At 38.6% G+C, this 16,394-nt stretch overlaps 1 protein-coding gene and 1 long non-coding RNA gene across 5 annotated transcripts in view; one reads left to right on the forward strand and one right to left on the reverse strand.

Annotated features, from left to right (window-relative positions):
- LOC140333236 (keratin, type I cytoskeletal 19-like) overlaps nucleotides 1-3,687 on the forward strand; it is an 8,019-nt gene extending 4,332 nt beyond the window's left edge. Inside the window, exons 4-8 of the mRNA XM_072414774.1 lie at nucleotides 370-531; nucleotides 622-747; nucleotides 956-1,176; nucleotides 1,747-1,823; nucleotides 2,971-3,687. Coding sequence (XP_072270875.1) covers nucleotides 370-531; nucleotides 622-747; nucleotides 956-1,176; nucleotides 1,747-1,823; nucleotides 2,971-3,065 — 681 coding nt within the window. The 3' untranslated portion in view covers nucleotides 3,066-3,687. The remainder of the gene's footprint in view (nucleotides 1-369; nucleotides 532-621; nucleotides 748-955; nucleotides 1,177-1,746; nucleotides 1,824-2,970) is intronic.
- The window catches only part of LOC140333239 (uncharacterized), a 67,368-nt gene that overhangs the window by 33,075 nt on the left and 17,899 nt on the right, over nucleotides 1-16,394 (reverse strand). For all 4 annotated transcript variants that reach the window (XR_011921309.1, XR_011921307.1, XR_011921308.1 and 1 more), the window contains exon 2: nucleotides 14,364-14,427. This is a non-coding gene — a long non-coding RNA (uncharacterized lncRNA). The remainder of the gene's footprint in view (nucleotides 1-14,363; nucleotides 14,428-16,394) is intronic.

Below are 16,394 nucleotides of genomic sequence, written 5' to 3' on the forward strand. Positions count from 1 at the left end.
TTAACATCTGAAAGTTACTTCAAGGGTTCCGCCATGTTAAAAAGGCAAAGAAAGACTGATTTAGCATGTCAAATGCATCTTTTAATAAAACAATTACAATGTCAGCACACTGAACTTCTGGAATACTCATATGTCTGACCTTCTAATGAAATCATTTAGCAGTTTGATGAAGCATTTAATGTGATATAAAACTTTTGGTAATGACCACCAAAATTCTGTTTTCAATACGAAACTAACAGAACCATAAAAATTAAATCCATAGAATTGTAGACTATGTAAAAGAAACATAATTTCAGTTTATCACCAGGTGGCACTGTATACAAGTTCCATCTTCAGATCATCGATATTTTAATGGAATTTGTTCTGCAGGATATGAAAGCATTGCGTGGTCAAGTCCAAGGCACCGTCAACGTGGACCTTAACCTGACACCGGGTATTGACTTACAAAAAACGCTTGGGGACATGAGACATGACTATGAAACAATCATAGCCAAAAACCAGAAGGAATTGGAAGAATGGTATCGTAATAAGGTAAGTTTCTTCAATCCCAGTCGATGTTTAAGATATTGACTTTATACCCCAATAATATGATATTTATACTAATAAAATAAATTTCCCTAGGCTGAAGAAATTAATCAACAATTAACCAAAGACTCCAGTGAAATCAAGACCACTCAGACTGAAGTCACAGAATTGAGACGCGTTCTCCAAAGCCTTGAGATTGACCTCCAGGCCCAGATAAGCATGGTATGTGGATAACATAATATAAAACAAACACCAATGATAAATGTTGTTACAGTAAGTAATATCATTCTACAACAAAAAGAAACAGTTGGATCCCCTGACCTTATGGACATGGGGGAAAGATTCTTCTGTCTTTCTTTTAGATACACTATGTAAGCAATATTGTCAGTGATATGAAATAAGTTGTATGATTTTGTTTACCCAAATATAGAAAGCCGCTTTGGAAGGATCACTAGCAGAAACAGAAGGACGTTACTGTATGAAGCTTGCAGAAATCCAGGAATTGATTCAGAAGGTGGAGGCAGAACTGGCAAATGTCCGTTGTGAGATAGAGAATCAAAGTCAAGAGTACCAAATTCTTCTAGATACCAAGACTCGTCTAGAGCAAGAAATCAACACCTACCGCAGTCTTCTGGATGGACAGGGAATTCAGTACGTATTGCAAATTATCAACAAATGATGACCATTTTCATGGCTTAGGTAGGAAAAGTGGAAATGTTGTCTAGACAGACATTTGTTCCACATCTTAGAAGGAAATATGAGCTGGTAGGATCAGGCCCATAGCTGAGTGAAGAAAATGATAACATAAAAAACTGCAGAACTTACTGAAAGGAGAATAAACGATCAGTCCAGCCAAAAGGAACTATGAACCATTTTCTGATGCTGTATCTCTCTAGGGTTTTACTGTCAACATATATTTCATTTCCTGGCTCTTCTCATTTTCTGGGGCTATTATCTGGGGTACTACTCATTTACTTTATTGGTAACAATGATTTCACCAGACAATTGCAGTCAAAAAAATTAATTGGGGTTCACATTTTTCTCTCTCCAAACCAAAGTTTGGGTTAACCTTCATTTACAGAAAATGAACAAATCAGTACTTTTTCCAACATGTCTAATGACATTTGAAATCAGATACTTTAGACAACTAAAATAGTGTCATTGATAAATGTATACGTTATGGTTTGTACGAGTTATTAATTGTCTTATTTTTTTTCACAGGGCTCCAAAGGGCTCCTATGATTATTCATCTTCATCCTCAACCGATTACTCTTCAGGCTCCAAGTATGATAAAACAGGTATGGACTACCTTACTAGAAGATAATGGGATAGGACACAATGACCAATATAATTTTAAATCCGGACCAGAATGTCCCAGCTGCAGTAGCAGATGTGCTTCCATTATGTAATACTCGCCCAATAATTGCTTTGTCCCTTGCTCAAAAAACTTTATATTTTTGTTCCGCACTTATTAAAGTAGATATGTACAATGCATGCTCTTGTTTAACACAATGGCATTAAATACTTGCATTTAAAGTGAACCTTTGTTTTGTTCATGCAGGAAAAAGTAACAGGTTAACTAACAATCCCCAGCAGCACACGCTCACCTTCCCCTAAACATCATGTGGCTCATAATTGGAGACTACATGGGACTAAGGACTCTTTCTATTCCTATGTGACAGTGCTTAGCCTATTACTAAGCACCAGCACAGTCACATGGGAGGCTGGAGACTGAGTTTAGGGAGATTACCAAAGGTTGGTTAATTGATAGATGATAACATTAATTTACTGCCAAATGTGTCTTAAATGTTTTGCTACACATAAATTGAGCACATTTACCATTTGACATAATGTACTTGTATTGACATGATTTGATTTACTGTGTTCTAATGTATGTATTTATTTATGTTTGTAACACACTTAGACTATACTAAGCATCTGTTTACATTTTGCTGATCTATCGCTACCCCTGAGGAAGCCTTATCGGGCGAAACGCGTTGGGTATATAGGTCTATATGAAAGCGCATATCCACCTTACAGTCATCTATAGGCGGCTATACGTTTATGTACATTGCTAGATGACTGACGTATAGCACCCTTTGGGCCTAAATTTAATGTCCCTTGTGACCATAAAACACTTGTGGTCCATATTATTGTTTGTATTGTGATATGCGCCTTAATCATTTAATACAATACATTATTTTGCCAAAATATAATATGTATTATATTTGTATTTTGGGTTACCTCCATGCTTCATTGTTTCCTCCCACATCCAAAAAAAATTAACCTTGAACTGTGTTAAAGACATATGATAATGGTGGGGTCATTAAACTGTGACATGACTTTGGACTTTGTGAAGTACTACATGATATGTTGGCACTATATAATTAAAAGTTAATTACAATGTTACGATTAGTAAATAAAAATGTGGTTGCTTTCCTGCAGGAGGTTCCCAACACGTAAGAATCCGGACTGAGGACAGTGATGGCCGTGTGAGCTCCACCCGTGACCAGCATTACCAATCCGGATACAGAAAGTGAACATCAATTTCCACCAAAACCAATACCTAAATGTCTCCAGTTTATCCATGCTTGTAGCTTATAAATATTCTTTTCTTAATGTAACATGTCAACCAAAAATCAAAATAGGCACAACCCATCCAAAACTTTTACTTTTGCTAAGGTGGATGTCTTGAAACTTTTTTTTAATTACTGGCATCTTATGGTTAGGAACGCCAACTGTGACATGTCCTTATTGGTGGAAATCAAAGGTTTCTGGGGAATAGTTTAGGCAGGTGGGTGTCTTACTGCTGGAATCCCCATAGCAAACTTATGGGCGGCTTAGCCCACCACCTACTACAATACACATTTGGAAGGAATGTCATTACCTTTTCTGCTATCAATTTACTGCAATGCAGCTAACCAAGCTGGTATTTTTTCTGACTATTTACAAACACTTGCACTTTACTATTTCAATATAAGTAAATAGTCCCCAAAATATAATACAGATGAATAAGATGAATATATTTGTAGATGTTACTGCAATATACAACATTCTCATCATGTTAATTAAAATTTCGATCAAGACTCCCACTGACATGTCTATTATAATGTACTCTTGGTGTTAAGCCTACGTCCTGATTTCTTTAATAAAGCTTTGCTACATCAATTCACTGGTTATGCCGTTTATTATTGCAATGGATTTACCATGGTTGGGCATAGTAACAGAAATCCCTTTGTAACAGAAATTCCTTTGTCTTTTCATCTCATGTTACCTATATGTGTGGGAATGGAGAAGAGGAGGCGAGCAGGTCCTGAAGATGTGTCATACCATGTTCACAAGGAAAACACCCTGGGTTAAAGCAAAACTTTCATTCAGCCTTTCTACAAAACTGCTTTTACCATCATCATTAAAAATATGTGTATGATATATATGTATATGAAGTTTGCAAAGCCTACTGAATTACTGTTACCCAGCTGCAGAATATGTAGGTAAAGTCTGGAAAAGTGGGAACTGGTGCATAAATCAGAGGTTAGCACTCTGGGCTTTGCAGTGCTAACTAGCTTGCTGAACTTGCTGAAGCAAAACTTAAGTGGATAGCCTGTCAGTTATGGCAATTAAACCTTGCACGATTTTTCTAGCATTAAGTCTTTCAGGACACTTGCCTGAGCAAAAAATGGAATTAATGCACTAACTGTAAATTTATAGCACATCAAATGCAATATTACCACAAGCGCACCTCAAATTGAGTGGGTGCACTTTGCTTTTAAGGAGTATGTGATAGCTATACGATAAAGAGAAAGAAATATCAGAGAAAAAAAATAATTTTATTTATCTTCATTCTGAGTTATAATGGAGGTAGACAATCGTCTTGTGCACAATATGTACCTGGGGGTGGCTAGTCTGAACATAGCCTAAATATTTCCAGAAAGTGAAGCATGGCAGAAGAAAGGGCACATGTACAGTTTCAACTAGTGACTGCAGGATGGCTGCTATATGTTTGGTGGGAGAAGGCAGATCGGTGAGGATCCCAGCAGTTGTCACCTATGCCTAAAGACATGGTACAATGGGGGGGATAGAATGAGAGAGGTAAGAAGAGAAAGAGATGTGTATATACATATACTGAAGATGGGTGAAAGGAAATATTGGAAAAAGGATCCATAGAGGAGAGATAAAAACAGAAAAAGGTGCAGAGAAAAGAGACATGGTAGAAGAAGAGAGGAACGACACATATGAGAACAAGAGTGGAAAAGAAAGAGACAGGGAAGAATAAGAATGGAGAGCAAAAGGCAAGGGAAAAAAAGAACAGAGAAGAGAAAAATACTGTGAAAGAAAGGCTGTTAAATAAGCCACATAAAAAAAGAATGGGGGGCGGCAGTGTAAGTAGAGTGGGGGGAACAGAAATATTACAGAGAACAAAGAGTAAGGCAGCTAGACGCAAGGGTGAGCCAGTCAGAAAGAGGGTTAAGTGCAAGTAGGGGATCAGGTTGCATTTCCACTTGGTTCCCTTGTGGCCTAGCCAAACTCTCCTCTTGCGCCTGGATTGCTTGCTGTTTGACTCAAAGCCAACAAGTGAAACACTTTTCTCCCTTGATAGATTAAGTCAGACCTTCTGATTGTACCTAGTTCACCCAGAAAGAGATCTGTCATGTATGCAGAGACAGGACCACTAGGGGGCGTATGGAGTTGGTGTGAGCCCTGCGAAGGGCCAATGTGCCGAGTCTAAGCCATACCCAGGTTTTCTCCAGAGCCTCTGGTGGTGAGGATGTTGTGCTGCAGGTTACGGCCAGGTGGCGGTCCTTGGGCACACCAAGGTGGGCAAAGCACGGTACAAAATCACTAAGCAGAAGGGTGGTCAAAGAAAGCCGGGGTCGAGACAGGCAGCAAACAAGAGAGGACAGGTCACACTCCAGGGGTCAATAGCCAGGGATCCAGTAGACTGACAGCAGTGACGCAGAGGCCACTGCGAACACAGGGAACACTGGAGACACTGGATACAGCAGGAGGTACAGGTGATGCAGGGATATCCACAGACAGACAGGAACACAGGAACAGCACAGGGAAGTTGACTGGGAACCAACAAACTGGGCAACGAGGGGTTAACACAGGAGCTGGACACAAGAAACACTGGAACATGCAGCGAGTGTACAGGAACTAGTTCACAGAACTAGTGAGCTCGGCACTAGTAAGACTTGTTGCACGAACGCAAAGTGCAGTCTGTGAGCCAGCTAAATAGCCAGGGCTGATCAAGAGGCTATCTTTTGATTGGCCAGCGGATTGGACGGAATTGATAAAGCGTGGAAACAGAGGCACGGCCAGCTTCAGAACGCAAGCATGTGCAGGAGGGGGATGCCTGTGCTTTAGTGAGAAAGAGGTACGTGTGACAAGATCCGGGTGCAAGAGAATCGTCTGGTCTAGTCAGAAAGAGATCCAGGTGCAAATGGAGGATCTGACCCGACCAAAATAAGATCCAGGTTCAAGTGGAGGGTCTGGTAGGCCAACATTGGAGCCAGATACATGTGAAGTCTGATCCTCCATTTCCACATGCCTTTTTTCTGTATAGCCCAGACCCTACATGTGGACCTGGTTCTTTTGCTCTTTATCTCAGACCCTTGACTTTCCTTTTGCAATGCTGGTAATTTTAGATATGAAAAAGAAGACCCAGAAAATGTATCTAGGTTAGGGCCCAGAAATCTCTGATGACATCTTTGTGCACATGGTTCCTCTGAGACCAAAATGGTGTCCACCATGGAAGGAATGGGGGCTCCTCTTTACTCCTAGCCCCCAAAATACAAACGGCTTATCAAAACCTTAACACATGGGGGTTATTCCAAAAAATAGTTATTTAAACCTAGATTTAAATGCTTCTGGAGAGTTTGGCTGATAATACGATGTCTCCTGGAGAACCAAGCACTCGAAATCCCAAGAGAATGTGCTCCAGCCCAATAAATCTCTATCTCTAAATGAGAACTTTATTTGCAATGCCAGATTGAACTTTGCATGCAACACCAGAACTGCTCTCTATTCCTTGAGTTCTAATATAAGTGCTTGAAGAATTAAAGGTTATGAAATTCTTACCTTATATTTGATCATCTAAAAAATTTAGAACATTTCCACTCCAAAAGACTGTTATGGAATTGTATTCTACTACATTACCACCACAATGAGCAAATAATTAGTAACAAAGAAATATTATTCTTAATTGTCTTATTAGGGATGTTGCTAGATCTCTGATGTTGTCTAAAGTTCAAGTTTGTGTCAAAACACGTCTTAGAGCAACACAAGAATGTATACACCCAGGCTAATAACATTCTCTTCTTTTACTTGGCAACATCCCAGTTTGACTATATTGCACCCATATCTGTCATTATGCCATAATCTATCTGCATCTAATACATAAAGGAAAAAAATCACAAGCTTATTTTTTGTATCACGTTACTTTGACCTGAGACAGCTTATTTTTCCCCTTCCGTGTAAATATACTTACCTTAATTTCCCCACTTCTCCATGGGCACTTCTAAATAAGCAGAATATCACTTTCCTTTAACATTATGATAGCACTGATGCCTGGTTTTGGCTCAGGGCTATCATGTGGAGGATCATAGATAGAGCTCAGTCCATTGCACTAAAAAGTTAGGGCTTACACCAGGGTTTTTACCCGGCAGAGAATGGCCAAACATTGAAGTGGGGTAACAAAAGAAGAAAATGGAAAATTCTTTAGAAAAGATCGGAAAAAAAAGTTAAGAGAAGCTTTTTGGGTTTCTGGCACTGAACTGCTTTTTTCCTTCCAACATTTATTTTGCTGCTGTATATTATTGCCCTATACCTCTTCAATGACATATATTCTATTGTAGTCTGTTTGATCATACATTTTAGGACATTTCTGGAAATGCTGGGTGCTGTAAAGTGATCAGGCACCTTACCTCTACAACGTTAGCAGTGAAGTTCCAATGGTGGTGTGGGTGATAGTATAGGCATAGGGATCACTATAAAATAGCAAACATAGCAATTGTTGTAGGGCCTAGAGGCTTGATGAGATCTCAAAGTCCTAGAAATTATACGGTAGACCCCTGTTTATCGCAGGGTTACATTCCAAACCACCAGCAAAAAAAGAAAATCCGCGATATTTGGGCACCACCCCCAAATTCTTTTTGTTTAATATTATATGTGTTACATTACTTGTAAATACAGTACTGTACTGTAATAAAGTCAGTACTTACCCTTTAGGATAAGTGACTTGAGTGAAGACGATGATGATGAGCATTTACAATTCTTCAGAAGTCAGCTCTTCATCAGGTGTTTCGGAGTGTTGCGTGTCTTCTTGTGAGGTTGCGTCTGAAGTCTCCTTTGCAGGTTGAAAAAACATTGTGATGGGCAATTGCTGCCATTGTTTCTTCATAGTGGTGGGAATGGTTTTGTATGATTGCATTGCAACATCAATCACATTCTTGAACTGCAATGAGCGAACCATAGAGGGATCCCATGCTTCAGCCATCCCCTGCAGTTCTTTTACAGCTTTTGCCATCATTGCAAGTCTTTCTAGCGAGAGGCCCTTGTCGTCAACCTCCTGAAATGGATCACCTTGTTCCTCTTCTTCCTCGCTTGCAGATTTTGTAAGCTCAGACAAATCCTCATCTATCAGTGGGTCAGAGTGGGCATCGATGAGCTCATTCACGTCGTCTTGTGTCATGTCATTGAATTCTTCTCTTCTTAAAATCTTCGCCAGCCTGACCTTGTCAATTGGCGATTGTTGAATTTCTTCTGGAGAGAAGCCCTTGTAATTATGGATGCATTCTGGCCACAGCTCCTGCCAACATGCGTTTAAAGTTTTTACTCCCTCATAGGATAATTTTAGTGGGTGGCCACTAGCGTTGTCCATTGTAAGGAACACTTTGAAAAGCAGCCCTTTTTTGTGGAGGTACATTTTGGCTTGAGGGATGAAACATTGGTGGAACCAGTCGAATACAAGGGCTTTAGAGTTGTGATCCAGGCCTTAGAGTTGTGCATTCAGTGGACTGGCAGCAGGTTTTTATTTTTTATTTTCAGGGCCCTGGGGTTAGCAGATTTATAAATGAATGCTGGTTTCATCAGGAAGTCAGCAGCATTGCCAAACATTATCAAGGTTACTCAATCTTTCTGATCTTTGAATTAAGGGCCTTGGGCTTCCTCCTTCATTTTAAATGTCCTAGATGGCATCTTCCTCCAGAACAATCCAGTCCCATCCATATTAAAGACTTTTTCTGGCTGATACCCTTTCTCCTCTATGATTGACTTGAATACCTCAGGGTATTTCTGGGCTACTTCTACATCTGCTAATGCTGTTTTCCCATGCAGCGGTACACTCTTGAGCTGCAATCTCTATATATCTATAAAACCAGCCCTTGCTGGCTTTAAATGCAATTGGCTCTTCTGGTGCTGTTGATGATCCTGGTTGGGGGTCATCTTGGTTGTCTATTTGGGCACATGCATCTCTGGCTAATTGCTCATAAAGTTGCCTGGCCTTCTCCATGATGACATTGGTGTCCAGTGGAATGTTTTGCTTCCTGCAATCAGTAATCCAAAGAGCCAGTGCTGATTCCATCCTCACAATATACTTGTTGCATACAGTCACCATTCTTTTTGCATTCTGAATGTAACTGACCGCTATGGTACTCCTGATGTTGGCTTTATCCTTCTTGATGTAGTGTATGGTAGACTCGTTCAGGCCATAATGGCGGGCAACAGCAGCATACCCTTTTCCTTCTTAAAGCATGTGTAGCAACTTAACCTTCTCATGGATTGTCAGATACTTCCAAATCTTTAGGAGTATTTTGCATGCTATCATTTACCATCTAGGAACTCCTAATATGTTTATACCACTGATTGAAAAATATTTTTAGAATAATAATATCTTAAATATTTGTTAGAAATGAGTTCTGCATTGATCATGGTAGCTTCAATATGATCAAACACCAGTAATCGGTGTGCTGACAAGAGTTTTGTATCTTTACAACATATCAGGACACCAGGATGGAGGGGGTAGAAAAGTAGAAAAGGTCTGACCAAAATTATTCAGAGTCTGTTACAAATATCTATAGTGTGCTCAACTCATCTTATTTTTAGTTATTCTTAAAAAACAACATGGTAAAAATTGGATTTCAGAATCCGATGCCAGCTAAATCTTTGGCAAAACAGAAATATATAGGTCTTTATTAACTTTTTTATTGGGCTTTTTTTATTTTTCATTTATGCCATTTCAAAATTCTGTACCTGAAACTAAAACTTTATGTATAAAATATATTTTAGGCGTGTTGATTCAAAGTCTAATCATGGTGGATGAGAACCTTCTGAATCGCATGCATGTGGTCTAATCTATCTCTTGGCACTAGACCCGGGTGACTCATTTCAATGATGGATCTGCATTTGGGCATTGACATTTCATCTTGCGTTTTTGCCTGTCAATTGTTGGGTTTCAGTTTTACCCAGTATGCCACATTTTTTAATTTATTAACCCATGTTGTTAATCAAATGAAAACTGCACATATAACTGAATTAGATTAAATGTTTCTCTATATAGCCTAGAAAACAACATAGGTAATTTGAGATAGTTTTTTAATGAAATGGCTCTGATAAATATATAATGTTGAGGTATCAATGCACAGATGCTTAATTAAAAAAAATTAAATTTAAATTAATTAAAAAAAAAGAATCAGGTCCCAGACTGATGAACGGTTGGGGTAACAGGACCTGTTACCAGTCAACTCAAAGCTAGTAACTCTTCCACCCTTGTAGAAGAGTGGTGAACTCCCGTTGCCATCATTGTTCTGTTTTTGTTCACTTTGTTTAGTGTGACCTTTGAAAGTCAACTTAAGTGTTTAGAAGTCAACCGAAATCAACCTTGGAAGTCAACCGAAATCAACTTTGGAAGTCAACTAACTCTTTGGATTTTCCATTTATTATCTTTATTTTAATAATGTATCAGCCTTGGTAACTTCTTTATGCAATAAGTCTCATTGTCTATTAGGTTACAATAAATACATGGGTACAGGCTGAAAAAAGACAAAGGTCTACCAAGTTCAACCAATAGACACATAAATTAAAACCCTGCCTAGACAGAGCCTAAGACCAACAATTGGATTTGGAATTTTAATTATTTATAGACAATACCCAAACCATTCATAGAATTGAAACATGAATTAAAACTCTAAAACTTTTTAGTGCCCCAGCCTTGAACAGTTGTTATACCACATGGAGCCAGTACAGTCTTTTCCATTTAAACAGCTATATCAAAAATATATATATACTGTATTTACTTTATATTCAAAACATAAAAAAGTACTAAAAACATGAGAATGTTGCTTCCATACAGAAAAATTCCATAACATATATCTAAAGCTTTGCCCTACCACCAACACAGACCAGAACTATGAAACTCTTTGTAGATTTAAAAATAAATGCTAGCGAGAACATTTTAAAGTCTGGAATGAGTGATGGGGTTAGGTATTGGTTCAGTTACACCTTATTCAAGGTGGTTAAGCTGGTATTGATAATCACTCCTCCCTGTCCACAGCTAATGATGAGTAATGCAGAAATCTGATGACTCAGTTCTAAATTTGATGATCACATAAAAATCTAATACATTTCACATATTGATATAAAGCAATGTGTATGATGAAATGATATGGAACTGTATATATCCATAATTCCCCTAAATCATTCCAATTTAGCAAACAAATTAATAGGCAGATCACCACTGTAATTCATTTTATTGCCTTTTATTAGCTAGAGAACTTATTTAGAGTCAATAAAAATATATAATAAGATTTGACAATCATTGCATTATTTGGACTGGGTGACAACATAGTAAATCAATTGGAAAATGGGGAGGACAGCTGTGTTGCCTTGTTTACTTGTTTTTTTACTTTGTATTTGACAACAATAAGGGCTTGAATGAAGATCTTCACAACAAGATCACCAACTCTTATTCTGTAGAATGATGCATTTCAGAAACAATTGAAAAACAGTTTTATAGTTACACATAAAACCCATTATTGAGGGCATATAGGACAACAGGTCTGCTGCAGCATTCAAATGATGATCAATGGATATTAGGGTTCTGATATGTTCCAGAACAATATTCCCCGTAATAATACACCATCAGCAACCTGAACCACTAACATAATTGATTTATGGTTTATCACTGTGTGTGTCAAATTAAGACTCCTTTTTCAGGGTTTTGATGTCCACATATTTCAGATCAATGACTTAATTACAATGACTTATTATAAGTATAAAGGATGAAGATGACGCCCCCAAAGCTTACACCCTTTAATTGGAACTGAGGTCCGCAGTACTGACCTCTGCTATAGTGACGGAACGTCCTAGCTGGTAATACCATCTTCATATACTCTTCCTTCAATAGGTATGCCATCTTTAGTAACCTTAATTAGCCAGTTTGTACAGAACTTTTATACATGCACGTAGTAATTAGTTCTTGTACCTATTCATGTTCAGATTGTACATTGAGTTGCACAGCAACCATATTCCCATCCATGCTTGGAAAACTTTACTGAAAGTAATAGGAGGGCTACCATTAATGACTTCCTATAGGATTACAAGTAGGTTGGTTGTTTTTGACTTTAGTACCTTCAGCCAGTAACCCATTATTGAATATGTACAAATATGTAGCATATAACGTCAGAATGATGAGTTTCCGACCTGTATATTGTTTCAGGTCACAGCATCAAAAAGTGCACTGAATCGGTATCTTGGACGTCAGCCTTGAGGTCCTGGCTAGAGAGAGCCTAGCAGTGCCGGAGACATATGGAGGGATGGTGGTTGGTGATAGTTTAACATTTAGCATTGGCAACATTAGATTTTACTGACCTACAGAGCTAGGCGAGACAATTTATTCTTTGACATAACCTAGATGGGCTGCTGAGATCCAATCCAATCCACAAATACATAACTTTGTGTCTCTCCCCATTATTTCAAAGTGCGTCTCTATAGGGTGGTACGTTCTTTCTTTTCACCCCTTTGTTTCGGAGGCAGTGTTTCTCTGTCTCTGGGACAGTATGTCTATGTCTATAGGACCATGTTAATCTCTCTTTATGGCAGTGCTTCTCTCTTTCTAGGACAGGACCTCTCTTCCCAAGGCTGTCCAGTACTTCTATCTCTCATTGCTCATTTCCTTGAAGCTGGTTTCTGAATCCAGAGCAGTTTCTTATTTTAATAATCCATGGCTCTCCTACTATCTGCAAGACAGTCTCTCTTTGTGGCAGGCTTTCCAGGGTAGGATATGTGTGCATCCTAAACACAGCATTTCAAGCTGGGCAATTTAACATTTTGCTGTAGGGTCCCATAATTTGCCGTTAGCTCCATGAGCAGCATGGCGGCCAAACAACTGGTAAATGGCATCTCAATGCACATATATAATAGTTTTTATCAAGTCTTGCACTATAGCATGCTACAACGTGTGCTGCATTAGGAAACTGTTGCAGGTATTTTTGCAGTGTGATGCAGCTTGTTTAAAATGAATGAGCTGCCTTGACACAATGCACATTAACAAGCACAATCCCCTTATCAATAAAAACATTTTTGATAATATTTTGGATCTATAGTGATCCAAAGCATGTAAATCTAAATGGTTTGCATGCACATTGCAGGGACGTTCGAGGGTCGAATAAATTTTCAGGCTGTATACCCAACTGCAATTAATGTATCTTTCATTATTCTAATAAACAGTCAATCATTCCAATAATATAGGAATTAGTCATGAGAGGATTATTGCATTAAGAATAGCTGACATTAGGAAATGTAAAATGATTCTGTTTGCAGAAAAGTCTAATCTGATCCATTTGTACTAAGATTTTTTAGACGTGTTGAGTCAAAGGCTAATCATGGTGGAAGAGAACACCCTGAACCACATTCTGTGGCTCCATACTCTCTCATCTATGCCTTGGCACTGGACCTAGTGACTCATTCCAATGATGAATCTGCTGTTGGGCATTGAGATTCCATTCAGTGTTACTGCTTGTCAGTTGTTGGTGTTTTATCTGTACCCAGTATGCCACACTGGCAATGACAGCTAATTTATTAAGACAATAGAAGTTATTGTTGCTACAAGTGACAATTACACTGATAACTGACTCAGCTACAATATTTCATGACTAGCATTGTACAAACTTTAGTGCCAGGAGTTGAAAATGTATCACAGTAGACTGTACTGCTGTACTGCTACATTGGTGCCAAGTGGGGGCCATCAAGATTTGAAACCAGTAGTAGAAGAAAGGATCGAAGGATAGATTAGGTTCTTTTTTGTTACAAGGGTTCCCTTCATGTGAGTCTGGATCACAAAAAGGGTTACTTACTGTCTATGATAGCCCCTACTATAATCAACCAATAAAAAATATGCTCCATGCATTGCTTGATAGGAAGAAGAATGCCCCCCTTACATCAGTTGTCAAAATGTCACCTTTACACCCAGCTAAAAGTTTTCTTGGTTTTGTGCAGATGGTACGGTGGTGTTGGAACTATGGAGGTACCATTTTATAGGATATCAATCAGCCACAGCTTTAGGAAACCCTAGCAACTTCTGGAGGAGCCCTAAGGTTCTATGGAACCTTGGTTGAGAATGGCTGGTCTGTGGTATAGGAGTGGGCGACTACCCATAAATATTGTTTAGCTGCAATGCAATCAAAACGCTGATGGCATGTTTCTTATGGCAAGCCTATGAGCTAGGAAGGGGTAGCTGCTAGAATCAAAGTTTTTAGAAAGCAAATACATTTAATAGCAGATCTCAGTCTGCAAATAAATAAGTAACCAGACCTTAAGGTCAGCAGAAAATGCTAGCAACTTACCCCCTTCATGTCTGGTGATGGTGAAGCTCCATAAGGAAAATACATTTTTATTTCCAATTATAACCTGGAAACGTAAGAACAGAGATCTAGTTACCAGAGATGCCACTATTTGGTTTAATGTCTAGCTTTAGCTAACTTTTATATTTTTTGACAAGGTAGGAAAACGTTAGAAAACAGCATGTTCTTGAATTACAACGTATCCTTTAATCCCCATTGGAGAGATTTCCAAACCCAACTCTTAAGGAGAACCTCTGGAACATAAGAGCAGAGTGTTAAGCTCCCTTTCATGATTTGGTGACTTTTCCTGAAGTGTTACACAGTATTTATATAGCACCAACATATTATGCAGAGTCCTTATGACAAAGTCCTTAGTCATGTCACTAGCTGTTCCTCAAGGGAGTTTACAATCTAATGTCCCTACCATAAATCTTTAACACAGCCTAAGCACAATTTTGGGGGGAAGCCAATTACCTTAACTGCATGTTTTTGGAATGTGAGAGGAAACCCACTCTCCCATCGCAGGCTCAGAATTGTGATGGGGAATGGGCGGGATTATATCATAATGACATCACTATAGGGGAGGTTTCTCCCTCTTTGAGTGACACCCGGCTCCCGCGCATGCGCGATCAGGAGCCAGTAATTTTAGTGGTCCCAAAAGGCTGGCGACCACTACTCTAGGTCACTGTGCCACTTTATAACTTTGTTGCAGTGTTTTTCATGAAGGCTGCCTTTGTATAGTTTTTGTATACCAAAATCTTAAAACAAGGGTGTTAATTTGCTAAAAGAGTGCAGTTGGCTCAATGGCTTGCATGCTTGGCTTTGCCACACTGGGGTCCCATGCTCGAATCTCAGCCAGGACACTATTTGCATGATGTTTGTGTGCTCTCCCTTTTGTAGTCCAACCTAGGGAAGCAGCCTAGAGTAACAACAGGACTAAAAGCAAGTGTTGTCACCGCAGGGTAGGAACTGTGTTATTAGTAGGATCACATCTAAAGACTGGTAAGCTATAATATATTACATTTTATGGGGATTTAGTTACGTTACTGCACTTTCCATTTCACCTCTGTATTCTGTGCTCTTCAGAACACTTTAGTTATCCAACATGCTGAAGTGGCAAAGAAAAGCAAAGCTTTGGGTGTAAGTTTTTACAGGAATTCTTTAGGGTTGATGCAATATAATTATTACTCCTCATCTTGCCAAATGCACACCTGTGGAGAACCTCTCCCTTATTGTCTTCTAATACCTGTCAAGTCTCCACATGGGAACATGACTGAGGTAAAAAGAAGCTTTAGGGGAAACTTCTGCCTATTGTGGAGCTCAGCCTACTATCTGGAACACTCAATGGTGATTCGGCTACTGTTTGTTTAGTTAATGCTTTAAACCAGTATTTCCTATGCTGAAGTTTTCACATGATATAAAAATGAAGCTGGGAAGTTTCTTGTGTTCCCATAACTGCTGAGTTAACTTCTAAAAGTAAAAGGATTTTGCTATGTTTATACTTTAAAACCTAAAGCGTAACTGCACTTTTGTTGATTAAAATTTTTAAAAATACCCTATATATAATCCAAGTACATTGGAATGATTTTGACCAAATTTGTTGCAGATTTATACCTTTGTACAGAAAAATTAGTGAATCAATCGTGCAAGCAGAAATTTACATTTTCGGGGTGTTCAACAGTGTACAAAAGAAATTTGGGTTGCCATATTGTTTGAGTTTTGCTATATCATTCTAATGCTTCTTTTGTGCACAAAGGTATCTATATATTCTTTTTAATGTTCATGAGGTTTTTCTGTGTACTTTCTGTCTATTTGACGTGTCAATAAAGGAAGTGAAGTGCCCTCTCCTTAACAAAACACAAGCAACAATAAAACCAAGTTTTCTACTAGTTGTCGCACAATATGCATTGTATATTTTCTCTTGAGGATTTCTCCAAGTGCCTCCAAGTTTTACATTTATAACTACATTTGAGGTGCTCAACTAATGGTCCATTAAAGACTGAACAGTTCTTCCTATGAATCATATAGTACAAT

The sequence above is a fragment of the Pyxicephalus adspersus genome, chromosome 6 (assembly GCF_032062135.1).
Source record: "Pyxicephalus adspersus chromosome 6, UCB_Pads_2.0, whole genome shotgun sequence".
In the NCBI taxonomy this organism is placed as follows: domain Eukaryota; kingdom Metazoa; phylum Chordata; class Amphibia; order Anura; family Pyxicephalidae; genus Pyxicephalus; species Pyxicephalus adspersus.